The sequence below is a fragment of the Pocillopora damicornis genome, chromosome 10 (genome assembly GCF_964200805.1).
Source record: "Pocillopora damicornis chromosome 10, jaPocDami1.2, whole genome shotgun sequence".
In the NCBI taxonomy this organism is placed as follows: domain Eukaryota; kingdom Metazoa; phylum Cnidaria; class Anthozoa; order Scleractinia; family Pocilloporidae; genus Pocillopora; species Pocillopora damicornis.
Window position 1 is genome coordinate 6,524,455 of NC_142679.1, and position 27,519 is coordinate 6,551,973.

Consider the following 27,519-nt stretch of genomic DNA (forward strand, 5'->3'; position numbering starts at 1 on the left):
CTGCTCATGTAGGCTACCACGAATATTCCTTTCGAGTGTGCATACATGACGAAAAGTTTGCAACACGTGGAGACCTCAACAAAATGGTGTTGAAGAAAGTGGACAATCGCATCAGAGTTTTGATTGAAAATGGCGTCCAGAAGAAGCAGCGATCGCTGTTTGTTATCGTGGGCGATAAAGGAAGAGATCAAGTAAGTAGAACCATAATTGATAGGTCGTTCTGAAGTCTCAGTATCCCTGAGAAAATTCGCAACCAACGAAGAACGTTTGCCTACGTACAAAAGCGATGTAAGTGGATTTGTATGTTTGTTTTCATCTGCGTCTCACCAATAAACGTCATAGGGCAAATATGCTGTTTAGCGAGGCAAAATTAGTTTTCAGCCGGTTCGAAGTGAGGCTTCTCATGGTAGAATTGGATGTCTCTGGTCGTATGCGTTTTGCAAGTTATTCAGTGTTCTTCCTAAATCTTATTTCAGTTCCAAATTAACATTCTTATTTTTGCATGCCGTGAGAATGGTTTGGATTTCTCCCTCTGCGAGTAACGTAACATGGAACTGCAGATTTTGAGAAATTATCTCCTTGAAAGTCAAATTTCTGTAACAACTGTGCAACTGTCCTGGCGCATAACTGCCATGTGACAAGCTTGAGACCATTTGAAGCATTGAAAGAGATAGTAACATGTAACATGTATGGATGTGGCCTAGTGGTTAGGGCGCTGCACTTGTAAGCCGGAGGTCCCGGGTTCAAGTCCTCCTCCCTGCCACTATGTTGATTTGTCTTCGGTGGCCCTGAATTCAACTCCTGCACGCTTTGTAAATAGCCAACTGGTCTGCCTCCTACCAGTTGGGGTTTTTAACGAGTTTCTGTTCATTTACGATATTTGTTTCCTCATTTACAGTGTCCCCAATTAGCACAGCAGTGCTAAATACGCTGACACTTAAATAAAGTTATTATTTATTTATTTATTATTATAACTAGCTAGTATTGCTTTGGGGAGAACAAATATTTAAAAGAACACAACTGAATCACTAATGAAATACACCCTAACAACGGTGTATGTGACATGCTCATTTACACATTTAACTTATGCAATGATGAATGAAAGTATTAACTTCTTAGACCTGGTATCATAATGTTGATGATCAGGGATGAATGGGAATCTTCTCTCTGAGCATACACATGCATGTACACACGTGTTATGTATGCATATCTGTCCTAATGTCAGCATATGCAAATAATATATTAGGCTAATTCATTGAGCAACTGTATATTGCCTTCAGTCTATTTGAACACACGGAACAGTTAGATATACAGTGTACATGGAAATATATATGGATTTGTAGAGACATGCAACCAGTCAAATATTGCTTTTTTAAATTTTTTGAGGTTGTCATTCTCCATCACATGCTATCCAAGACAGCAGTCAAAGCAAGACCAACAGTTCTGTGGTGTTATAAGAAAGAACTGGGATTTAGCAGGTAACGGAATTTTGTATCATGGCTTGTTCTTTATTATGGCAACTGTGTTGCTGTAATGGGATCTTACCCATGACCAAACAAATACCAAATTATCAGTTACTCAGTCCACTGAAGTTTATGTGTTATGCCCCTTATGATAAACATCTTTTTTATGTCAACAATCTAATATGGCTTTAAAATACATTTAATAATATTATTTAGTCAAAATCAACCTAAGTGCAGCCCTATTCTATATTCCTGAGTCTATTTCCAGCATATACATTCACAAAACAAACAGCATACACTGTAACTCTTGTAGAACTGGATTAGGAAGCCTCCCAACACTTTCAAGTCATGTTAAGCTATGTTTCTTATTTTTCCCTTTAAACAAACCTTATTTATGTAGTTCTTGTAAATTTTACAGTACATCACAATTTGCGAAATTGATTTGCTAGTGTTGTAAAATGTACCAATAAAAATGAATATCTCAGGCTAGTATTAAAAACTAATAGACAAGTACCAACTACTTGTTACTCTTTAACTCCCTAGAGTGATCAAGACAGACTTTCTCCATACAATATCAATACAATTCCAAGCACACGAGTAATGAGAATAAAGAAAAATATTGATTAGTGGATTACTAGCTGATCCAATACCAAATTCTTCATACTAATATCATAAGAATTGTAAGGAGACAGGAAGGAGAAAAACTTATGTGATGTTGGTAAGAGAGTTAAAGGGTTCAGGTGTAAATGATGTGCTTTTGTTTTTCTTTATCAGTCATAGAAAGAAAAGAATGAAGCTATTACAAAAGAAAATCAAGAGTGGAACCTTAGATCTGAAGAAGGATGACCCATTTGAGTTGTTTGTATCTGCCACAAATATTCGCTATTGTTATTATGCTGAAACCCACAAGATACTTGGAAATACATATGGCATGTGTGTGCTTCAGGTAGGGATGATGAACAATTTCCTTTTTCTAAAAGTGCATTGTCATTGGAAACTCCTTATAAACACTGCTTTTTGCGCCATTCATAACTTGCTCCTTCAAAAGTCTATTACAATGTCTTTATATATTTACCAGATTAACCCAGGCCTACAATTTCCATGAGTAACTAAGACAGAATTTCTCCAAAGAATATTGATACAACATTAAGAAGAAAAGTGATGAAAATTGGGAGATTATTAGTTGATCCAATACCCAATTCTTTGAACTAAAATCATGATAGTTTTGTGGCAAAAAGTAAGGAGAATTACAAAATGAGATCCTGAGAATGAAAGGGTAGTTAGGCAAAGTCAACTTATGTTCCTAGTTTGCCACACTGCTGGTAAGAGCTTAGCCATGCAGGTTCCTACCATTGATTGACTTTAGAAGGAGTTTTTTCACTCTCTTAGGTGGGGTGCTGGTCCATAATAACTTACTCCCCCCTCTAAGCTATTAGTGAGAAACACTTACAAGTTAGTTTTCAGGTATTGAAGTCTGTTTTTGTTCCATGCTCCTTTTTTCCATATCATGTCTTGTACAGGATTTTGAAGCTTTAACACCAAATCTACTGGCCCGAACTGTTGAGACAGTTGAGGGAGGCGGTTTGATTGTACTTCTGCTAAGAACAATGTCATCTTTGCAACAGCTGTACACATTGGCCATGGTAAAATTCTTTGGATTAAGTTACTACATCTCATAATTATCCAGGCAATAATATAGTAGTTTATAGTTAATATGCAGTGTATATTAACAGTTTGCATAGGTCCGTGATAACAAACTTCCTGTTTACTGCTAGGATAGGAATGTCATCATGCAATATGTACTGAGGAGATATAATTATAATGTGAAAGTAGTATGCCAAGTAAATGATAATTAAATCTTAAACTCCCAGAAGTGGCTAACATGAAACTTCTCCCTATAATATCCATACATTCTTCAGCAAACAGGTAATGAGAATATTCAAACTTATCAGTTAGAAGCTGCTATCTTGATCTAGTACCAAGTCCTTATAACTTATAGTTTACAAGGGAAATTTGTAGCAGCTAGAGGGGAGAATTAACAATCAGATCTTGGGAGTTAAAGGGTTAAAACACTTGAAGGAGACAGTGATAGGGACACTTAGCCATTTTTAATAAACAAAATTCTGTCTTTTAAATCCAGCCACCAAAATGCAGTCAGTATATCAAATTAGCTTCTTTATTGTATTGTGCTGAGGGGAAGGTCAAACACTAGGTGCTTCACATAGATTAAAAATACTTGAATTACAGTGTAAATGAAATGTGTTTCTTAGGATGTACATTCTCGATACAGAACAGAGTCTCATCAAGATGTTGTTGGAAGATTTAATGAAAGGTTAGTACTTTGTTTGTCACAACCCTAATTTTTAATTCAAGAATGGTACGTAAAGGAAAATAAGATGTTTATCACTCTTAGAAGGTAAAGGGTTGATGCATAAATCCTGTAAAGCACTTATGTTGATTTATATGTGAAGACAGAGCTTTCAGTATATTGAAATTTGCCTTTTATGTGAGAAAGTTATCTCTTTTTTTGCTTTCAACAGATTCATATTGTCGCTGACCTCAAATAAGAATTGCATGGTTATTGATGATCAGTTAAACATTCTTCCCATCTCTTCTCATACTCTATCAATAACTGCATTACCACCAAAATCAAAGGTAAATATTATCATTCCTGTATTCTAAGTTCAGTGGAGAGGTAGTTTTGTAGTTTATGGTTTTTCATGTTGTGGTTGAAACTATAAAATATACAGGACTTGAGCACAATGAATGCAGTTATGCTGTTTTCCTACCAGAGTAGACTAATCAGACAAAGAAACTTCTTTTGTAAACTTTGCCCCGTTTACTAGGGATAACCGGTCTTCTAATGTACTGGACTCAATCAACAGACTTGACTGAGTTTAACTGTTTAATCGCTCTCGCGTATTCACTCGGTTACAGCAGGCGTGTAAAGAGCTACTCTGGCAACTTGAAACGAGATCCTAATTCTTATACTACATTCTCTACATTGTGATTGATCGTTGCTAAGCACTATGAAAAAGGTTATTCGAAGTTACGTCAATCATGTACAAATTAGAAACTCCATGATAATGTTTTTGACAAAATTAACGTCACACAAGTAATCACGCAGTCTCTGACACTTCAAATTAATGGGGTGAACATTCCTGCAATTTTTGGTCTTAAAAGCCTTAAAACTTGATTATTTCTTGAATGGTCTCAAATATCCTGAAACTTGACTGAAGTCTAGATTCCCGAGGGTTTGAGAATTGAGGATAGAGAATCGTAGATAGAGGATCAAGTGTCAATGGGGTGTCAAATTACAATTGAGCGTTACAGTTCTGTATTTCAGACACATCGTAAGTATGTAATTATTGTCATTTAGCAGGGTGAGGCAGACTTGCTAATAGGAGTTAAACCAATAAAATCAAGCCATCTTAAAGCAAATTTAGATGGAAAAATTATGCAGATGCAACACAGGCTAGTGAACATGTATGTATATGCCATTTCTTTTGTTACAGGAAGAATCTATGACTGCAAATGAAATTGAGCTAAAGAGTTTGAAAGAATCATTGCAAGACACACAACCTGTTGGAGGTATTGTTAACTGTTGCCGCACTCTTGACCAGGTCAGTTTCTTCAAATGCATGTTTATTGACTTTGTGTTTTTCATTAAAATTTGTAATCAGGAATTGTGAAAATGTTTAGAATTCAGACTCTTAATAACTTCTGCATAAAGAACCTCTGCCCTGATAACAGTTTTCCTAAATCTGGTTACATGACAACAATTGACCCATACTTTAGGAACAAGGTGACATCTTTTAGTTGCAAACCCATACTGTGCAAATGCACATGTACATGTACTTTTAAGAGCTCTGAAAGGGTGCAGAAAGCCCTGCTTTGGTTATCCCAGTTGACCAACAATTGATGTGACGAAAGATAGATTTTAAGAACAGTGTGTGAAATCCATTCCTTTGGAGGACTGGATGATTTAAAAACGATTGCAAGATATGGTCAGAGACAATTTAAAAATAGACAAAACTCTCTCAACTGATTTACATTTAAGAGTACATTTATTTGTACACCTACAGTACAAAAATTTACAGTTAATGTACTTTCCCCAAAAAAAAGAAAAAAGCAAATAAACATTCCATTGACTATACTTTTGGTTACGTTCCTAGGCAAAAGCAGTCCTCAAATTCATTGAAGCAATATCAGAAAAGACCTTAAGAAGCACGGTAACACTAACAGCAGCCCGCGGTCGTGGAAAATCAGCTGCCTTAGGACTGTCATTGGCTTCAGCTGTTGCATTTGGGTATGCTATTAAAGTTAACCCTTTACACCCAAACATCAGTATGTATATTCTCCATACTGTTCTCTAAACATTTACTAAGGTGCAGACAAGGAGAATTTGTTTAATATTCTAGAGCCTCTTTAGTTGGAGATCTTTTCCTTTATTCTCATGATGTTAATGTTTGATTCAGGGATGATATGGTAAGGAGAAATTAGGTGCCAGTCACTCTTAGGGTTTTAAAGGGTTAAGAAATTAAATCATAAGAGAGATGATGAGATCTTTAGGGTAGAATGTTAGATGTTAATATCGAACTTACCTTTTATTGGAATCAGACTCATTTTCTTCTCTTCAAGACTAACAAATTGAATTTACCATTTTTCTTGATGTTGCAGGTACTCAAACATGTTTGTGACATCACCAAGTCCAGAAAACTTGCACACTTTGTTTGAGTTTGTTTTCAAAGGATTTGATACCCTGGAATTCCAGGTTTGAAAATGGAATCTGTAGCAAATGAATATTGATTTATTTTTATCCATATAGATTAAGATATACAGTATATATGTTGTTCAATGTTAACAGGAAAAGGTATATTAAGTGTTTGTAATAATTGACAGGAACATCTTGACTATGAGCTGGTGCAGTCAACCAATCCAGAATTCAACAAAGCAGTTGTAAGAGTGAATATTTTCAGGGACCATCGACAAACAATCCAGGTATCCATTAAAAGTGGAATGTTTCTTATTACAATCAATGCTACCTGTATTGACAAACCCCCAATAATAGTGTAAAAATGTTGCATATGGACTTACATAAGACTTGTAAAGCCCTGGGAATGCTTTTATTGAAAGCATTGGACAAAAATGTATGTAGGAGGGTTTGCACGCAATGGCATGAGCTGGGCCAGAAAAAGTTGTAAGGCCCTATGAGATGCAAGCTGAAAGAAGAGAGAATCAAAGCCATGAAGGGGAGGCAGGAAGGGGAGGGGCGGCATACTGCTATTTTATGATCTAGCCTGAGCTGTTGTACACAGACTCATGCATCATAAACTGTTTTTTGTCTATGTTTTTTATGAAGTAGCACACTGGGCTGAACAGGTCATTTGATAATTACTTGTATTTGACTTGGATGGGGATTTCTACTCGGGCTCCCCAAACATAATAATCATTGTAGTTGACAACAATTCATTTCAGGGCTACTCTCTCATGCACAATCAGAACAGTAGACCAACTGTAGTGGTCTACCACTAAAATTTAACAATGAACTCTCCTTTTCAGTACATTCACCCATCAGATGCCCACAAACTTGGCCAAGCAGAGTTGGTTGTTATTGATGAGGCTGCTGCCATTCCACTGCCTTTGGTCAAAGATCTCATGGGGCCATACCTTGTGTTTCTGTCATCAACAGTGAATGGGTAAGGAGTGACTAGGCAAATACTAGAATTGTGTATGATATGGTTGCAATGAGGTCATTTTTGAATTTGAAGAAAAACGAGCATGTGGTCCATTTATGCTTCAAAGGACAGGATGAGGGGTACTGTCACTAATTGCAAATGTGTGGAACTACTTGTCTCTTAAAATTTCTTGGTTTATCAGCATGGGTGAACACTAAACATATGTGGCATACTTGCATTTGTTCACTTTCAGATATGAAGGAACAGGCCGATCTCTCTCCTTAAAACTGATCCAACAGCTTAGACAACAGAGTGCAACTCATGGTCCTTCCAGTAAAGGCAACAGTTCCACACCTCTGGGCCGCAGTCTTCATGAAATCACTCTGAATGAGTCCATTCGTTATGCACCAGGTGATGAGGTGGAAAGATGGTTAAACCATCTTCTCTGTTTGGATGCCACTGTGGTACAGAGGCTGTCTAGTGGTTGTCCATTGCCTGAAAACTGTGATTTGTATCCTTTGTAGCAATGACAAGATTTTTAATTGTGCTTTTCAAGTCCTATCATGTTAGGGGCAGCCCCAGAAAAAGAAGAAGAGAAAAGATAGGGGAAAAGAAACCAAAAGATGATTAAAAGGGTGGGCTTGAGTAAGAGACTAGATTTTTTGTAAGGAAAGGGAACTTACGTGTCTATTTTGTCTTAGCCTGTTTCAAGTGTTTTTTAAGTAAATGGCAGATGGTAAAAGAGGAGTGAACAAGCAAGTGAGGCTTGAGTCCAGAGGAAGAACCACACGTCCCTCACTTTTTCACTCCACTGCTACTGTTGTGCTGTTTACTAGTTTTCTCTGTTTTAGCCTTTACATCCTAAAATCAGTATGCATATTCTCCATACTGCTCTTTATACAAAGTCATTTCTTAAGGTGCCGACAAGGAGAATTTGTTTAAAAATCAAGAGTTTATTAAGGTGGTGATTGTTTGCTTTATTCCCATGACCTGGATGTTTGATTCAGAGGTGATGTAAGGGTTAATACTGACTTGAAGCCTGGAACAGGCTGATCATGATGCATACATTTTTTTCTCATTGTGGTTACTGAAATTTACTTTTGTTTGAACAGTAGATGTGTTCCGCCTTGGCAACCCTTAACTGGTTTTTTTTGTTAGATATTACGTCAATCGGGATACACTGTTTTCTTATCACAAAGCATCTGAAGTCTTCTTGCAAAGGCTCATGGCTCTTTATGTAGCTTCGCATTACAAGGTAATTAACTATTCTCTTTGATCTTTTATTTGAATGTGACTGTACAGTGTACATCAGTGCTCAGATTAGAGCAGAGGTAGGGCAGTTTTTGTCATTCCTGTATGAATGGGGGAACCAATGCATGTCACTTGTGGGCATAACATAGCAAATGGGTCCTTAATCTTGTTCATTTCTCCTACTGACTAAAGGCGACTGTCATGTTTTTTTTTTCTACAAAATGTTCAACCAAATTTTTTATTATTAATGGTTGTTTTCCTTTTGTTTTCTTTTGTTAAATTCCATTTTTGTCATATTAGTTCTGAGGTTTTTTTGCTGTTATATATTTTTTTTATTCATATGGCCTCTGTAGCATTGCTAGGGGCACATTGGGCCCTCAGTGGTTATGTTTGCACTTTGAGGGGTGATATTGTGCCAAGAAAGAATGATACCAATGTAATCAGCTCTACCCTTGGTCTACAAGTTCTTTCTTCCTCGTCTCTTTCATTTGCAAGAGGAAATTGTTGCTTCCCTATTATCAGACCATTGTGGTATGACAGTTCACACTAGATTCATTGTCTTTCATTTGCAGAACACTCCAAATGATCTACAGTTGTTATCTGATGCACCTGCGCATCACATCTTCTGCTTGTTAGGCCCTGTTGATCCTGCTCAAAACACACTTCCAGAGGTGTACTGCGTCTTACAGGTGAGAGCTTGCAAAGCAAGGTACAATAAAATACGAAAAAATAGGACTGATAACTAGATGCTGATATTTGCGGATCACTTCCGGTCGCATTTTTCAACTTCCATTCTGTAGACAACTGAAGCCTTAAAAAAATTCTTGTTTTAAAGAAGTTTTCATTTCACATATTAAATGTGCCCACAATCAGATTTTTGCAGGTGTAAGCTTTTCTTCAATCAAACTTGTATGTGATTTCAACCAGATTCTCTGACTGTTACAGCGTAGATTCCTAGCTGAAGCACAAAAAGTTGGCTCAATGGGAATGTTGCTATTTTTCTTTACTTGACTTCTTCATGTCGTAAATAAGTTCCTGATTTAGATAGATACAGTATATTCTTTACGATTAAATGACTTGAAACTAGTGACAGAAAGAAACTAGTGATAGAAAGTGTAGTCCAGTCAGTTGTTTGTGTCTATTGATTTGGTCAAATGTATTACACTATTTGTTCTTAGTACATGCAGTTTTCATGATAAAATCAAACTTGACTGAAGTGTACATAGTGAATTTTCCTCAACTAAACAAACCTTTTCCCTCAAAGAATTGCAAGTAAGGTTATACTACGAAAGTACTGCAACAATATACACATGTACACCCGTTTTCAAAAACATCGCAATTTGAAAATTTATATTAAATATACACACCTTTTCTTTTTCCATTAAAAAAGGTGTTTCCAAAAATAAATTAAAGGGACAGTGTTTCAAAAGAAAACTACAATAGCTGCTGTCAAAATAACGCAAGAGGTATTGTTTCCTTGGATGCGAAAGATACATGCATTGTCAATTACCTTTCTGATAAGGAAAGAATAGGTGTAAATATTTAATATACATTTTTAAATTGTAATATATATTATATATATATATATATATATATATATATATATATATATATATGTATATATATATATATATAACTAACTGCAGACAGTACTGTTTCGGCCTTCTGGGCCTCATCAGTGCAGTGCTGATGCTAGGATGGAGGTAAGGCTATATAGCCACCCCAAGTGATCTCACACGTGTGGTATCATCTAAGCCATGCCAGAGTGCTCAAACTAGATAAACTAGTGAGCATGCATAATGCTAGCAGCAATGACTCATCCTAGTAGAGTGCTCAATTTGGACATGAAAGCAAAGCTTTGTATGCCAAAGAGCTATATCTATATATATAGTATATATATATATATATATATATATATATATATATATATATATATATATATACACCTGTTTTCAGAAACGTTGCAATTTGAAAATATATATTAAATATCTATATAATATGTACAAAAGAAATACTGATGGTAAAGTAAAACATAACGCAAACAATTTGGTTGAGAATTATGTAAACAGCATCAACCTTCATCCATTCAGCGTAAGGATAAACCTATTATAAAACCTCGAAGAAAAGTAAGAAAGTTGTTTGAGAATTATGTAAACAACAACATCCTTCATCCATTTAGCTTAGAGATAAACTCGTGCTATTAAAATTTAGTTCCAGAGACCAATATTCCAAGACCCCGAACGATCAAGAACGAGATTCAAAAACCCCCTTTTCCAATGGCTTCGCCTCTGCGGTTGGCAGGTTCATAATAAAAAAGAAAGTTATTATTTGAATATTCAGGCAATCGCCACAGGTTATCGCGGTCATATAAAGAGCACGTTGCATAACTAAATCGATATTTCTGATCAAAGCACTTCTAGTCTCGACTAAGACTGAATCTGCAAGCATTTGACCTCGCATTTGTTCAAGCTCTTGAGTATTTCTGTTCAGTTGAGATTCAAGAAGCGATGTTTTCGCTACCCAGTGGGCCAGAGATTTCTTCGCTTTGTTCCACTGTTTCAACAGCTTCTCTCGCTCATATTTCTTGAGATTCCACTTCCTCCTGAGGTCGACATCTGCGCGTGGAACCGATTCTTTCGGTATTATGTTTTGTACAATCTCCCCTAGTGATTCTAACTGACGGTTTTGTGGCAGATTTTGTCTTACTGATTGCCCTGAGTTGAAATTAGTAACGTTAAATTTCACGTCCTCTTCTTGATCTTCGTCTATCTTGTTCGCTTCTGAGCCTCTTTGGAAAGCGGTTAGGCTTTCTTCCTCCTGCAGGTTTTTACTTTCACGCAATCGAAATCTAATATCAAATCCATTGGACGCGTGACGCCAAGAGAGTGAGTTATGGTAGAATATTGATCAATAAAAAATTTACTCAAGTTTCAGGTCTGTAGGGTTTTCCGCTGATGAGTTATTCGCCGAAATGTCGTACAAAATTTATAGAGATCGGTATGAGGACGCCGCGTAACGGAAGCAACTGGCCTTGGTTGTACGAGGGCTCGGGATAACGCTATTCACTTTGTTATCCAGCTGATAGTATAGTATGTTTTGTCAACACTTATCCAATGGACAGTGATTTATCCGGTGGATAGCAATATCCAGCCTTTGAACAACGAAGGCCTGTTGTTATGTTTCGCCAATAGAGTGATTTCCTATCCGCTATGAACTTGCGAACATTCATCTGAACAAATTTTTCTAATGTTTCTTAAAACCTTCGTACATTTTTGAGCCGTACTCTGCAAAAAAAAAAAAACAACGTGCAATCATCGAATTTTGTGTCAGGATCTGAAAACAGAAACCTTGACGGCATGTTATTCAAGTTTCCATTTTGACTCGACGCTGCACATCTATCCTAATGCGTTATGCTGAAATTGATGCTGTGAGAGACGGAAATTCTAACTAAAAATTTAATCGACGTCTTCCTCGGCGTTGCCTTCCCGACTGTTCAAGGTCCCTTTATCTTGCATTGGGTTCAACGTGATTCGGCTATGAGCATTTTATTCACCGCACATGTGTCAAAGTTCCTCTTACAATCGATTTATACTCATGCTATTAAATCACAAGACGAATTACATGCCTAGAGTTCAAATGGTCAGGATTTGATCAACTCTTTTAGTCAGTTCAGTGAGGGTCTGTCCAGTCTTTCATACTTGGATTTACAGTTTAAAACTTCAGTCCTTATAACTGCATCCGTTTTTTAATGTCTCAGCCCGTGGCGTGCAATCAGCGCGTCTACAGCATTTTCCTGATGCTCCGCACAGCATTCCATGGAGACGGTGTCGGTCTTCTTCCCTTCAGAATCTGTGAAATATACCACAACCACTCTAACCATCCGCACCCTCTTTTTATCTCTTGGTGTTTTCCATCTACACTCATTGGTCATTAAATTGTGACACATCTGTTTAACTTCCACATGTTTGACTTTGTTGGTCTTACACATCGTTACTAGTGACAAAGCGAGCGTATTCTATGCGTAAGGAGACGACCAACAAGAGAAGACAGAAAAAATGTATTTCCTTCAATCTCATGACCTGAGATTTGATCATCCTGTGATGTCATAGACATCCTGCTTTTCCGAGAAACACGTCGCCATATATTTGTTAATCATTCAGTTTGATTATCTATATTACATGTTTGATATTGGTTGTGGTCGCATTGAATGACGTTCTGATTATCCTGTGATTAAGAGAAATATTTGTTCTTTGGATTAACCAGTGAGTAAGTAGCCTACGTGTAGCCGTACCCTTCCCCCCCCCCCCCCCAGGTGAAACAGAGGCGAGGTTTCCGTTTCACTTTGGAAGGGGAGGGTACGGCTACACGTAGGCTAGTGGGTACCAAACTGCGTGACCGTATATGTCTTTTTTCTTACCACGCTCAAAAGAGAGACATCACACATAATTACTACTGTAGAAAATCTCTTTTTTTTAAATTTCAAGTTACAATTTTTCTCTTCCTAATTAGAATTACGAATTAGCCAGTCACGCCAAAGAACTCTAACCTTGCATTCGGAAAACTGACGTGGACATTTTTCGCGTACTTTTAGTTTGTTTTCGCGGAGTCTTTAGTTTGTTGTGTGGAGCTTTCGTTCCCGTAAATTTGTAACTCCTTTGTTTGGAATTTGAAGAAGTTTCGGAGTTTTTATTTAATCTTTAATTAATCATATCTTTAATTTCACTTAGTCAAAAAACCAGCGGTCACATAAAGTGCGTTCTGAGGTATTTTCGTTCCGAGTACAGTCTTTTTGTTGTATTTAAGTGTGTACAGCCTGTTTTCGTACTTATTGACGTTTTTGATAAACAAATTACGGCGGTTGAAAATATACGTTCTCTAAGAAGAGAAGACGTTGTCAGAAGAGATGAAAATTGTTTTTGCCGAGCTGTTGCTCTTGGGAGGGATGAAACAGGCAACGAGAAACACAAGGAGATCAGTAGGTCGAGTTCCAGTTTGTTTCAGAAAGATCCAAAGGTTTTTGAGCTGCCACTCCTCGCTATTTTCAACTACAAACAGTCATGTTGCGGTTTCTTCAACACTAACATTTTCTACCTTGATTTCTTCGGCTGATCTTCAAGTAAAGTGTAGAGCTCTGGGACAGTTTGAAAACAGCACTTATATTTTCTCAGTTTTCGGCTCATCACAGTTTGGTATCTAGTACTTCCTCTTCAAAATGTAGTTGTTGTAGGTCACGATTAGAGATATCTTGTAATGTTTGGAGGTTTCGAAGCCGTGTTGGTGTCGTCAAAGCTGCTGTGTTGGCAACTCTAAGTTCAAAGTCTTCAGTGTTCACAATTCGCCTTATCTTACAGCACCGAGCTAACGCCTGTCTAAACTCCGGTACTCTATAAGCATACACAACTGGATTGACAAATGCGTTGGAAACATTAACAAAGCTGATAGCTACAAAACACCTCCACGGTATTACATCGTGAAGATCGAGTAGAACTTTTAAACTGAAAACAGAAGCAAAAGGTAGCCAACAAAACAAAGCAAGGACAGAAACAAACATCAAAGTCTTTGTCAAGCGTTTACTTTTTGAGTCTCTGCTTTGCTGAAGCGAGCTTGCGACAATTCCGCTTTCTTGAAACTTTTTCCTTATGGCGATATTACAACCACAAATGAGGATAATTGAAACAATGCAAGTTGACAACCAAACGAGAGAATAATATTTACCCAAATTAGCTATTAAAAATATGGCATCCAAGGAGGCTAGTGTCCACACTACTATAATAACTATGCAGTATGCCCGCACAGATAGCGTTCGGTATCTAAACGGTCGGTATACGGCGTATAACCTCTCGCATGATATAAAGGTCGCAGTTATTAATGATGCTACCATCGAGATGTTGTCAGCGATGGTATAGCAGTAGGAAAAAAGCTGGCTCACACTTCCTGACCAAAGCTGATAATAGTGTTTTCCAACCAAGTAAATGTACAAAGGCAGAGTCACAGCCCCCAACATCAGATCGGCAACGGCCATATTGATGACGAGAAACAAACTTTTCTTTCGAAGCCTCTGGTTAGTGACAAAAAGAACGATGGTGAGTAGGTTTTCTACGACTATCAAAATTGCTGCCAATATGAAAACACTGCAACAAACGATGGCTTCAGGTTTGGATGGAAAATCCATGGAGGATGTAGACTTGTACTCTTCGCTGATATTATTTACTGATGTGTTATTCATTGCTGACATTAACAGACTTTAACGATCTCGGCAGACAGCCTGTGCAGGTATGGCTCACTTCATCGTCGTCGTTGTCACTGATACACTAGATAAGCTGAAGCGATGTTCACACCTTGAGAATTTTCCGTGACAAGCTTTGTATCAATGTATAATACGATGTTTTTAAAAATTTTTTTTTTTCAATTAGGTTAGATGACAATTTTCCTCCAAGAACTGTATGAGATGATAATTTAATCCCTCGAGTTGGTGTGCTTATTGCAATAAATAACTTTGTGCACTGCTGAATTTTAAATCTTTCGTTGTAAATATTAGAAAATCAAGGCAATACTGTCTTAATGAAAACATTAACGATTCCCTCTTTATCAAATGAGATAAACGGGAACGAGTTTTGAGTGATATAACTAAGCCAAGCCTGCCACCGTCATTTTGGATCTTCACCTGGGATGATTTAAGTCACGTGCTAGGCAACGTATAATCAATAACAAGATAGAATTTCATTTCAGGCCTATTTATCAATTTTGTGGTGTGTAACTTTTGCATTTTAGTACGTTGTATGTATGTTGAATCTTCAAATTGTCTTGAAACTTAAAAGAAAATTGTTCTTTAAAAATTCACTGAAAATCGGTAGCTAAAATTGTTTGTTTAGGTGTTGTTTGATTTTCGTGTTAACTTGTTATTTCGTCAGTCGCCGGCATCTTTTGTTGCTTCACACAGGAAAAACACACGCGACGAAACGTAATGATCAATTTTGTCCTCAATCCCACGCCATAACAGAAAAAGCTTTTGAAACATCTGAAAACTCCGAGCGCTTCGCAGTAAGTGATATTTTCAATAAATTTTCGGATTGTTTTCAAGTTCAAGGATTGTAAATTACAATTTTATGAAAAACGAAGGTTGTTCTGTTATTTCAGTGTGAATCCTTGCATGCCTGCCAGTCGCTGGCGCCGCTTGTTGAAACTAAAACGAAAAAAAAAAACTCTTTTAAGATTATCATTGGCTTCTTTTTCACCCCACCACTATTCTTAGCAACAAAGGTCGCCATTTCGTCTGTTTATTGCTCGCCAAAAACTTAAATCTAAAAAAAAGCCTAAAATCTAAAAAAAGTTTACAGGAATCGACCAATCAAGCGAGCGAGCGAATGGCATTCTCCACATCGTATCTATAACTCGCTCTTGCGCACGCGCGCAATTCACGAGTTAAAAATGGGAAATTTGAATTTCGGTAAAGAAACAGATTAAATGCAGAGTACGATTGTGTCCAACAATGTTTGTGAGCTCTATCAATGGTCTCAAGCTATAATCTTCCCCTAAAATGGGAAGCGGGGCGGTTGTGGAACTAGGATCATGTTCGCTCAGAAAATTAAAAAAAAATTCAATAAGCGAAGACAGATGTTAAGAACTGTTTTCTTTAGCTAATTGTGACTACATGATACGCTTTATTAAAACTCTCATTTATCTAAAAGTCTTCAAAAATAGACTCTATAACGTAACGCGGAAAAACGGACGTTTCTCAAGGGAAGAGCTTGAAGCCCATCATTTCTTTTCTTGACGCAATTCTGCAATACGATTGGCAACCGACAACTACCGACATTAATTTGTTGATGAGATATGCAACCAATCTGTTAGGAAATAAATACATGTAAATACTCGATCATGTAGGCGTCTTCCAACAGACAACTCATGGCTCTGAATTATTAACTTGTAAACCACTCTACTACATCTTCCGCAATACCACAGTTAAAGTTATTGGTTTTATTCGAGAATGATACACTCCCGAAAACAAACCCGTAAGATTAGTTTCTGCCGTAAGGAATCGAGTTGAAACATTTGGGGGCGAACTTATTTTCCGTCAGCCGACTAATTCGCTTAAGTAGTATGGAGCGAACTTACTTGCGCTGGTGCGAAACGTCCTCAAACCGAGTCAATCCCGCACCTCTTGATTTCGTTCCAAAGCACGAAGCATTGAAGCATTTTGTGGCTGATCAAAATAATCCAAATTTTTTTCTTGGTACTCTCCTTACAGGTTTGCCTTGAAGGTGATATCTCCAAGTCTTCCATCATGAGCAGTCTATCACGAGGCAAAAGGGCATCTGGCGACCTTATTCCCTGGACGATATCGCAGCAATTTAATGATCACGATTTTGCGGGTCTTTCTGGAGGAAGAATTGTCAGAATCGCTACCCATCCTGACTTTCAAGGGGTATGAATGATTCGTTTACATTTATTTATTTATTTTTAAGTTTGCATCTTGCCCAAGCAGGGGCAGATCTAGGATTTCTTAATGATTTTGTAATGATTTTTGATGCACAAAACAAATTATTTTTGGTGTAGAAAACAAGTTATTTTTGACGCAATGGCCTACATAAGCTTTAATATAGAATAGTAGAATTATCTCCATCTCAAAAGGTAGCAATTTGAGTTGCACGATCTTCAAAGTAACCATTGTGAACCTGCTTATTTCTTTTCTGCAATAGATGGGTTATGGTCGACGGGCCATGAATCTTCTTATTCAGTATTACGAGGGAAAGATTCCCAGTTTAGCTGAAGAACGCAAAGAAGACGGACAAATCTCAACTCTGACTGGAGATGAGGTAAAAATGAAAAGTGTATCAATATCATCGTGAAAGTTTGAAGGTGCATTTGAAAAAGATCGTGGCCCAAAAGGTCAGCCTTTTCATTGGCCAGTTTTTGACTGAGGGGAAAATAATAACAAGTACTTAGTTCAATTGTTCTGTTTTTTACTAATTTGTAGTTCACATTTACCATTTGTAAACGTAATGTATGGAGGAAGAGAATAATAGCGAGGAAATAATACAGTTTCAGTACAGTAACGTTCTTTACTTTGTTCAGCAGGTTGAAGATCCGCTTTCTGTTTGTCTCAGAAAAAGTGCATGTGTCGTACAAAAGCTATCTATGACTTTCGTGAAGCCTATTCAATAAAAATTTCATATTTGCCCATAACCTCTTCGCTTCTCAGTCAAGCGATTTTTTTTAAGCATTGTTTCTGAGGGTGACTTTTCGACTGAGTGTCTTAAGACCAAAGCCAAATTAAAACGGCCAATCAGAAGAAGGGAAAATACCCAAGGAAGCTATGGAGAACTTGAAATGAACATAAAGCCAAAAGCGCGGGAAACTGCCAGCGATGGTTTTCATCTGATTGGTCGAGAGGATGGTGCGAGATCTTTGATCCAGCACAAAGTGACGAAAGCAAAATCGTTGCAATCCTAGCTTTCTTGTGACACTCAATTGAAAATTGTGCCATTCAGAAATTAACTTTCGATATACCAATTCCTCAAAGGATTGGGCTGCAGTGCAAGCGTCTTATTGGGACGAGTAATAGCAAACTCGCGATCGTTTATCCAGCCGGCCATGATTGATTGAAGTGGACAGTGGGGAGAGGGGCAAAGAAATTTATGTGCCCCCAACCCCTCCCCTCTCCTTCCTTTTTACTATCGTTCACCCTTTTTGTTGAAATTTATTTCTCTCCCCAGCTTTCCGTGGCTGTAAATTCAAAAATGGCAGCTATAATTTTCACCATGAAAATACTGAGCACTTAGGTGCCAAAATTACGCCTACCCTGCAGGCTGTTAAAGGGTTTGTTACGGCAGTTCTAACTGACGTAAATTCAAAATGTTCATTTATTTCATAGGATGTTGGCCTACTACAGGAGGTGATAACTCCTCGCAGTAATCTGCCGCCTCTTTTGTTAAAACTCAGTGAAAGACCAGCCGAACAACTGGATTATTTGGGCGTATCCTACGGCTTGACAACTCAACTCTTAAGGTACTGAGAAAATTATTTCTTTCATCGAAAAATATACAGTCGAAACTCCTTACAGGACCCTCCTTCGTAATTGTGCTCTTTCCCTCAAAACTTTAACCTAATTTTGGGACCTATCATTATTTATCGCCAAGGGAAGTCGGAGGGTTTTGTGTGTGTCACGATGAAATTTACCAGATTTCCCCCCCCCCCACCCCCCTTCCTTAAAGTACCGTATTATTCCAATGATCCCCCTCATTGGCAATCAATTGTTTTTGGTCCCCCTGTTGTTATGTTGGTGTGGACAGACTGATCCCCCGTCCGTTGACCCCTGAAAACCATGTGACTATGTGATCTCCAAGAAAACCTTCACGTCCTCCCTCCCTTTCCTCCCTTTCCCCCCCCCCCCTCCCTTTCCTGGGGGCGATGAATAATGAGTGATGTCTTACTCCTGTGCAATCTCTATAGTTGTGGCTTTCTATAAGCGACTGTAAGCACCTTTTAGACAACTTCGCGTCAATCATGTAACATATAGGAAGATGATGATTGGATATAAATGAAAATGAGTACACTGTGCACCTCAGTGAAGAAACAGATATAAGCGATCCTCGCAGCTATGAACACTACTGAACTAGTAGTTGAAGTAGGACCTGAATAAAAATTCAGGCCCGTACGGGATTTGAACGCATGACCTCTGCGGTACCGGTGCAGCGCTTCAGTATGGCAGAGGTCATGGGTTCAAATCCCGTAAAGGCCTGAACTTTTTTCAGGTCTTATTTCAACTGCTAGTTCAGTTGTGTTTATAACTGCGAGGATCGCTTATACCAGATAGGAAGATGTTTTTGATTTTACACATGCCCTTGCTAGAACAGAATGTTTAGTTGCCTACTCAGACACAGCACAATTTTTTTTTTTTGCGAGATTTCGGTAAGTTTTTTTCATAGAAAAAAAATACAATTTTTTTATGTTTGTTTTCAATTTATATCTGTTAGATTTTGGAAGAAATCCGACTTTGGTCCTGTGTACCTACGCCAGACGCCGGTAAGGAATTTAAAGCATTTTTTATCTTTCCATCGTAGTATTGTCTCAATTTTCTTCGTTGTTTTTTTCATTGTCTGAACGAAACTCTGTGGCATGATATGAATAAATACTGAGTTAGCGGGAATATTGGTCAACTCTGATGCTTTATTCAGTCTGCAATGAAAATGATTTGTTGTGAAAAGACCGGCTAGCGGTCATTTTATTTATTTATTTATTTTGGTTGTTGTTCTCTCAACTTAGCACTTGCATATGACTGTACTACTACAAAAGAGACGGTAGCCTTTGACAAGCCCTCACTTTAGATCTGCAGAACGCGCGTTTCTCCGCCCGCGAGAAGATTTGAGACGAGTCGGGTTGAGGTTTGCCGGGGATCTGGCACTAATGATAAGTTCCCTCCCACTTCCCCAGACTTTGCAAGTTTAGTTCTTTCCAGAGTGTTTTTTTTCTGACAGGAGTTGTCCCTGTTTACTTTCTAGAATGATTTGACTGGCGAACACTCTTGTATAATGTTAAGACGACTCTCCGATCAAGAAGAAAACTCTGATGACAACTGGCTGCAAGCCTACATGACTGGTGAGTGGTAAAGTCCTATAAGACGCGCAGAATTCAGTTTTTATTGGGAGTTTTTTCCATCTTCCAGCTTTTTAACACTGGATATGCGAGAGACAGCTCCAAAAGCTTATGCAGAGGTTTCAATAAAAGCCGGTGACTAGCGGTCTACCGCCATCTGTAAGACCTCTCACCGCCGTCTGTTGAGCCTGCGCTCAACAGGCACAGCCGCCTATTACACCATCGACAGCCGTTTATGGCAAAATATTGTTGACTCGCAAACCCCCGGATTAATTTTTAGATGGGTGTGGCTTAGTTTGCAAAGATTTCAGGGGGCATATGGAGCAATGGTGTTAAAACATGAGAGAAAATTATTACCATAGGTAGAATTTTGTGTAAATTACTCGCCGCGCAAACTGACAGATTTGCGCTTTGCAAAATTTTGTACTACGTTAAAAACAGGGTAAAATCTGGCATTTACCCTTTAACCCCTACGAGTGACTAGCATCTAATTTCTCCTTACAATATCGTCACTGAATCACACATTAATGTCATGAGAATGAAGGAAATGAACATCAACAGAAATTCTTGATTGTTAAACAAATTCTCCTTGTCAGCACCTTATTAAATGTACAGAGAACAGTATGAAGAATATGAATTCTGATGTTGGGGTGGAAAGGGTTAAGATATCGTGAAATGTGACGCTTCATACTTTTGAAAGGTGAAGAGAAATACAAACGTAAGGTAAAGTTATCTTTACTCATTTGGCAATCGGTGTTTCTCTATATTCTCAGATTTCCGCCGGCGTTTTTTGTCCCTCCTTTCCTATCAGTTTCGCAATTTTCAACCATCTCTAGCGCTGAGTATTCTAAACAACAAGAGTTACAAAGGAATTAAAGGCTCAGGTAGGTAAATTTACAATTAGATTATGACCTCGTGATTTATATCGCGTAGTAGTTGATGACGGCGAATCGCGCATCGACCATCGCGCGTAGAAACTGAGAGCGAATTATCTTTTTTTTTTTGGTGTAATTTGCTTTTTGTATAAAACGTATTAGTAAGACAGGCTTAGACAGATTATTTTATAATCGCGATACAATTAAGATACACTTCATGCCACTCGGTGAACTCTATCACTGAACAGAGAACGAGTGGTGGTAATGTAGCTGATATTTTCTAACTTGTCATCGATTACCTTTCCGCTTGAAAATATACAGAAATTGCGAGAAGTTCATTTTTGGTTACTCCGGTAGGTGAATAGATCAAGTGACCAAATGGTACGAGCAAACCAGAAGGTCCATCTTAAAAGTTCGCTTCTTCTCACACTGAAATCGATACTCCTTCATGAAACTTCTACCACTTAGCAGTAGAGCTAAAACATCAGCAGTGCAACTTTTTTAGTCCACCATGATAGCTTGCCTTCTTTAAATCGTCTCAAGTATTGTTTTCATTGCTCCTTAGGTTTAACAAAAGGTGAGCTAGAAGCTGTTCTTACAACTTACGACATCAAGCGATTGGAACTTTATTCGCGGAATATGGTGGATTATCATCTGATCACGGATTTGCTTCCAGCTGGTGAGAAACTTGAAATGATTTCTTTTCTTTAAAACAAGATTAGGAAATTTGAATGGCCTTTTATTTACAAGTCAGTCTTGAAAACGGAAATAATTTCCCTTTTTTTAGAAGCCCTTCCTAAGTTTCAGAAGTCAGTTCTTCACGAATTATATTCTTGGAACTGAAGGAATTTACTAAAGGCAGAATTAAGGCTACAGAAACGGTGGAGTTATCAGAACAAAATAGCCCCCCACTCCCCTCCCTCTCCGTCTTTTGCGAGACCAAGATGGGGGGAGGGGAGTGTCATACTCCTTCGCAAGACCCTCTTCCTCTTATAATACCTCACTTCACTCGGGATTGTAAACTGCAAGGAAAATCTTGTGAAATAACCAAAGTAAATTGAATTAGAAAAACGGTGCCTATAATGACATGATATCGCTTTTGTCGCACAGTCTCCAGGTTATTTTTCCTTCAGAAAATGGACTTCGATCTTTCTGCAGTGCAATCGGTAAGTTTGAAGAGCATATTCCGTTATCGTATAATCTTGGGAAGTTTTCTTTGCGCCTCAAGGACTACCAACATTTGGAAGCAGACTGAGATTAGAGAAATGTATAAAGGGGGTACGTTTCTGAAGAAACTGTGGTGCTGTGTCGCTGAAGGGCATTTCAAGATAATTTTGTTTATCAACTGAGTTCATATTATAAAGTGGCCTCCGTAAAGAATTTTATAGCTGACGTCGGAGGTACCATGAGTTCATTGATAGCGTTGCTCCATCGTTCTCTATATAAACCACATACAACCCAGAATTTTCCTATTCGCTCTGACAAAGGACTAACGGTCGAAACGTCAGCTTTCAAACTCTGTACGGCGACCAATTTACATTTTTAACTAAGTTGATAAAACCAAAGTATCTTTGATTACAGAACATTAACAACGGAGTAAATTTAAGAGGTTGAAAATTTCAAGTTAGTGTGCACGCATTTTTGTAAACTTTGTCCTGTTTACTAGGGATAGAACTCTGACGAACGAGACTCAATTAAACTGTTTTATTTCGCTCTCGTATTCGCTTATTTACATCAGGTGTGTAAAAAGCTACTCTGCAAAATTTGTAAGAAATCACTCTCTTATACGATATTTTCTGCATTTTGATTGGTTGTTGCCGAGTACTGATTTAAAAGGGTCATTCAAGGTTGCGTTAATTATGTAAACCATTCAATGTCCATAGTGTTCGCACTCATCATCTGACATGTGTCACGCACGAATCAAAGTTTCCGACAGCATGGCTTAGTTCGATAACTAATAGTGTACGCTCTCTTTTTTCCATCAGGCGATTCTTCTCGGACTTGGACTACAACACAGGACCATAGAGGCCCTTGAGGTATATGTTCGTCGTTAAAACTTAAATACATATCCTTATATATTTAATAGCATAGATATCACAAAATATGGTGGTTGTTATGTTTGTTTCTTTGTCTTTTCAGAAAGAATTAGAGCTACCATCATCTCAGTTACTGGGATTGTTCAACAGAACTATGAGAAAAGTTGTTCAGGTAAAACTCTAAGAACTCTACCCTCTTTTAAACCGTAGTAAAGTATGATAAAATAGAAATTAGTGAAGCTTTTTAGACATCGATGTCGATGTAGGGTACAAAGCCTTTTCACGGCAGTTCTATCGCTGGAAAAAAGAACTTAAGTTTAAACCTCTGCTCTTAAAGAATTTTCTTAAAGAAAACTTTGTCAAGATGTCAAGAGTTGCGTGAGGAACAGAAAACTTAACGAATAGATTCCATTTTTACCGTGTGTCTGTTCAGTAATAGATCACAGATGACGGACGTCAAAAAGTGGTAAGAACAATTAAGGGGCGCACGGGGCACAGCTTAGTTTGTCACTTATGGTCTTGTTGGATTTTGCCTTCTTCTTTGATCTATTACTGAACAAACCCACGGCGACTTGGAATCCATTTGTTTGATCAGAAGCTTATAAGCTGCTGGTTTTAATGATATAATCCTAAAGACCACGAGCAAAAAGCAAAAAGTGTGCGTGATTCAGATTATCATTTAAAATACGACGGTCTTCTGTTACTTTAAGGTTTTACTGATTTCCACGTTTTTTTCTTTTCTCTTTACAGTGTTTTAGCTCTGTTCTCGAGTCATCCTTCGATAGTCAAGTCACCAAAGAAAGAGAAGTGGCTATGGAGCCGTTAGCTCAAGGACTTCAAGAGGATTTGGTTAGCTTTCTACTTCATAATAATAATAATAATAAATAGTAATAACTTTATTTAAGTGTCAGCGTATTTAGCACTGCTGTGCTAATTGGGGACACTGTAAATGAGGAAACAAATATCGTAAATGAACAGAAACTCGTTAAAAACCCCAACTGATAGGAGGCAGACCAGTTGGCTATTTACAAAGCGTGCAGGAGTTGAATTCGGGGCCACCGAAGACAAATCAACATAGTGGCAGGGAGGAGGACTTGAACCCGGGACCTCCGGCTTACAAGTGCAGCGCCCTAACCACTAGGCCACGCTCGCCTCCATCGTATTACTACCTGTTACCCACAAAACTCCAGTCATAAGCTCCGTCTCTTTTCCTTTGCTTCAGTGACCGTCAAGATCTAAATATCAATTACCTGCTCTGTTTGCTCTATATCTTACACTGCTACCCCTCTCTTTCTCGGTGCTAAGCAAATCCTTTAGTTAATTGACAGTTTTCTTTCTTCCTTTTACCTTTCTGCTTGATAAATTTAGCAATAATTTTGGGAGAAATGTTTTCCACGAGTTACTGTCGGGTTGAAAGGAACAAAACTTCAATCTGTGTCTTATATAGTGTGGGTGTGATTCAAAGAACGGAGGCATGCCAAAGGCTAGGTCGCCATATTATTCACGGGGCGTTAAAAAAACTTCTTTTTCAAAATTTAACTAATATTCATGAATTAATATCTTGTTGACAACTTTCAGGAGGAGGCAGCGAAGGAATTGAAAGAAAAGCAAAAGAAAGAACTGGAAAAACTGAAGAACATTGATCTCAGCGAGTAAGTTATTTCCTGTCTGTTTTCAGACAGTTCCGCACGATTTCGGACACTTTCATCCGAATTCGGACGGTTCCGATCGAATTTCTGACGGTTCCGACTGACTTCGGACTACTGCGTCCATTTTCGGACCGTAGCGTCCGTTTCCAGACGGTACCGTCTGATTTGGGACAGCTGCATCCGTTTTCGTTCCGGGTTCTGTCTGATTCAGACACTTGCGTCCCTTTTAACTGTTTGTGTAATTTTACCTGTTTATTCACAGTTGATTTATTTATTGTGCTCTTAATTAGGTTTGCAATATCAGGAAAAGATGATGAATGGAACACGGCTCTAAGTAACAATAAGAACGTCACCAGTGTGATTAGCGTTGCAAGCACAAAGCGGAAGACACAGGTGAATTGAAGTTAAACGTTTTACGCTGTTTCTCTTTTCCACTAACTGTTCCTTGTGAGTGTAATCTTCGTATAAATTCTCATTGCTTTCCCCTTTCCTCTCGTCCTTGCATTTCTTTCCTTTTTTACATCTCTTTTTTTACTTTAGTTTCTGTCTTCTTTTCCTACTGCATCGTTTGCCTCTCAACTGCTCTTTCAATTTCCCAGATTTCTATTCCACACTACTTCTTGTTTCTTGACTGATTTTTTGATCTTCTCTTCCCCAATTTCGCTTAGTCTTCGCATTTCCTCTTATCGTCTTCGTCGTTCTATAACGTCTCTCTGCTTTTCTCCATTCTTGATCCTGATACCACAGCTTATTGACTGCCTTATTGAGTAGTCTTTACTTATAACTTCCAATAAGATGTCTTGTCTCGTCACTTAAATGATGTGTTTTCTCTTCAGCCTTCCAATGATCAAAGCAAATCACATAAGAAACGCAAGAAGTCCAAACAGAAGCACCACACTGGTTGAATCTGCTGTCAAGTTATTAAGCATGTCAAGCAGTGTAGAAGACTGAGGATATGCCAATTATTGTAGCTACTTGTTCGATAAACGTCAGCCTCTACAAGGATTCGGCTAACACTGAACAGCAACGGCAAGATGACGGCAACTTTAGAATTCATTGACCTGTCGTTAATTCTCATCCAAAATAACGAACAAAATGAATATCAGAAGCGTTATTGTCTGCTCTCTGAACAGGGGGGAACAAGTGCTAAAAGGCCGTAAACTGCAAAAATTTCGTGCACTAAAGGACCATGGCGGGCTTTACAATGAAGGACAGAACGTATGCGCTCACGCCAACAGGAATTTCCGAGTGTCAACGCATGCGTAACGCTTACGTTAATGAAGGGTGCAAAAAGCTCTTCAACTCTCTGAGAGCTAAGCGCAAAGCTTATTGGAACGGTGTTATCATGGTTACAAGTTATATCAGGTGGTACGCGCGATTCATGACTTGATGGTGGAAACGATGAATTGACTGCCATCTCCAATCAAGAAGACCCAATTTTCGAGCGTTAGTTCTTCGTAAGCGAGAACGTTGTTCTGACACTTAATTTGGCGAGATTCTGTACGTTTATAGGGAGAGTATTTTTACTTGACCCACTGCCGCACACTTTTTGTTTTGTTACTTAAATGCTTTACATTAAAAAAAAAGCAAATAGAGCAATTTTCTATTAAGTGTCGTAAGAAATCCGGAATTGCTTAGATTCTGCTTTACTTCGTTGTGTTACTCTTCTAACCAATCATATTCAGTCAAACTTAAGCCAATCACCACTTGGTCAATGGCGTTCTCCCGCGATTCAGGCACTGAGTTTGCTTGGCTCCTCGCTGGCTGTTGTGGTTTTACGACAATCAAAGGAATTCAAAGCGCTCTAGATACCAATTCCACGTTGATAGATGTAACAATTAGAAATGTTTCACAGCCCATCCAACGTATCACATCAGTTTTATTAGAATCCGACGAAACGTTTAACTAACTAAGCGCCTTACTCAGAGTTCCTTTAACCTCATAAAGGTGTGTAGAAAAAGAAGTGTGTGTAGATAAGAAAAAAAGGGAGATAAAATCAAATGTCCCAGCGACTTAATACGACGTTTCAGTCCTCGGCCGCTTTGTGTGGATCACATTTCTGCTCAAAGAAAAAGAAAAACGTGAGTAAATTTTGTAAACTTAGTCCTGTTTACTAGGGATAGAACTCTGACGAACGAGACTCAATTAAACTGTTTTATTTCGCTCTCGTATTCGCTTATTTACATCAGGTGTGTAAAAAGCTACTCTGCAAAATTTGTAAGAAATCACTCTCATACGATATTTTCTGCATTTTGATTGGTTGTTGCCGAGTACTGATTTAAAAGGGTCATTCAAGGTTGCGTTAATTATGTAAACCATTCAATGTCCCTAGTTTTCGCACTCATCATCTGACATGTGTCACGCACGAATCAAAGTCTCCGACATAAAAACTGACAAAAACTGAGCTCCTATTTCATGGATCGAAGTGTTGGTTGAAGAGGAAGCGTTTTTTCCATGTAGAGACGCGCCGCCATTCGAAGGTGACTTCACCGATTCAATTTATGCACGAACCAATTAGATATGTCATAGGATAATCAGAAGATACACCCTGGCCATCCCATTTACATGTTTACTGCTTAATTAAATTGTTATTATTTTCCCCAGCTGGTAGATTTGTTTGCAATGCTTGTCGGATACACCTTTACCGTTAAAAATACACAAAAGGCTATTTGGAAATGAATTCCGTTATCAGACTGTTAAGGGATTCGTTGTTTTGTTATATGTGTAGCACCATAGTGCATCTATTCTCTCGTTCGCTGCTCCGCTACAAGACCTTGAAATCAGCTCATCAATAAAGCCGGCAGATCAAATGGACTGTGAACCTGGCAAAGTGTATCCGACATATGGAACAAATCATATTAGCCAGCCTAAGAGGGTTCGCTGGGCCAATGACCTGGAGGAAATTGTCTACTATTTTCCCTACGGCTCAGGTTACGAAGTAACCGAATTAAAGACAGTTAAATATACAGACT

General features: G+C 38.2%; 2 protein-coding genes across 2 annotated transcripts; one reads left to right on the forward strand and one right to left on the reverse strand.

The window, feature by feature from the left end:
- Positions 1–33: 33 nt before the first annotated feature.
- LOC113670312 (RNA cytidine acetyltransferase) lies at positions 34–26,144 on the forward strand. The gene is made up of 28 exons (XM_089183704.1): positions 34–191; positions 1,387–1,478; positions 2,238–2,409; positions 2,984–3,106; positions 3,734–3,795; positions 4,004–4,118; positions 4,979–5,086; positions 5,639–5,772; positions 6,144–6,237; positions 6,366–6,464; positions 7,026–7,162; positions 7,395–7,652; positions 8,300–8,396; positions 8,965–9,081; positions 16,641–16,817; positions 17,092–17,208; positions 18,267–18,400; positions 19,369–19,417; positions 19,894–19,990; positions 20,761–20,871; positions 21,428–21,541; positions 21,973–22,028; positions 22,848–22,898; positions 23,002–23,070; positions 23,649–23,747; positions 24,477–24,550; positions 24,838–24,940; positions 25,384–26,144. Exons 1-28 carry the CDS (start codon positions 84–86, stop codon positions 25,450–25,452), a joined length of 3,036 nt encoding a protein of 1,011 aa, XP_089039830.1. The 5' UTR covers positions 34–83; the 3' UTR covers positions 25,453–26,144.
- On the reverse strand, positions 12,815–14,629 carry LOC149038663 (trace amine-associated receptor 1-like). The gene has a single exon (XM_089183705.1). It carries the CDS (start codon positions 14,625–14,627, stop codon positions 13,572–13,574), a length of 1,056 nt encoding a protein of 351 aa, XP_089039831.1. The 5' UTR covers positions 14,628–14,629; the 3' UTR covers positions 12,815–13,571.
- Positions 26,145–27,519: the final 1,375 nt, after the last annotated feature.

What these genes read in the sequence shown, in the direction of transcription:
- LOC113670312 (XM_089183704.1), top strand. Translation starts at nt 84, where the DNA reads ATGGTGTTGAAGAAAGTGGACAATCGCATCAGAGTTTTGATTGAAAAT. An exon ending in AGGTGTACTGCGTCTTACAG is followed by an intron (nt 9,082 to 16,640) that starts GTGAGAGCTTGC and finishes CTCTCCTTACAG; the next exon opens with GTTTGCCTTGAAGGTGATAT. An exon ending in CAAAGGAATTAAAGGCTCAG is followed by an intron (nt 20,872 to 21,427) that starts GTAGGTAAATTT and finishes ATTGCTCCTTAG; the next exon opens with GTTTAACAAAAGGTGAGCTA.
- LOC149038663 (XM_089183705.1), bottom strand. Translation starts at nt 14,627, where the DNA reads ATGTCAGCAATGAATAACACATCAGTAAATAATATCAGCGAAGAGTAC.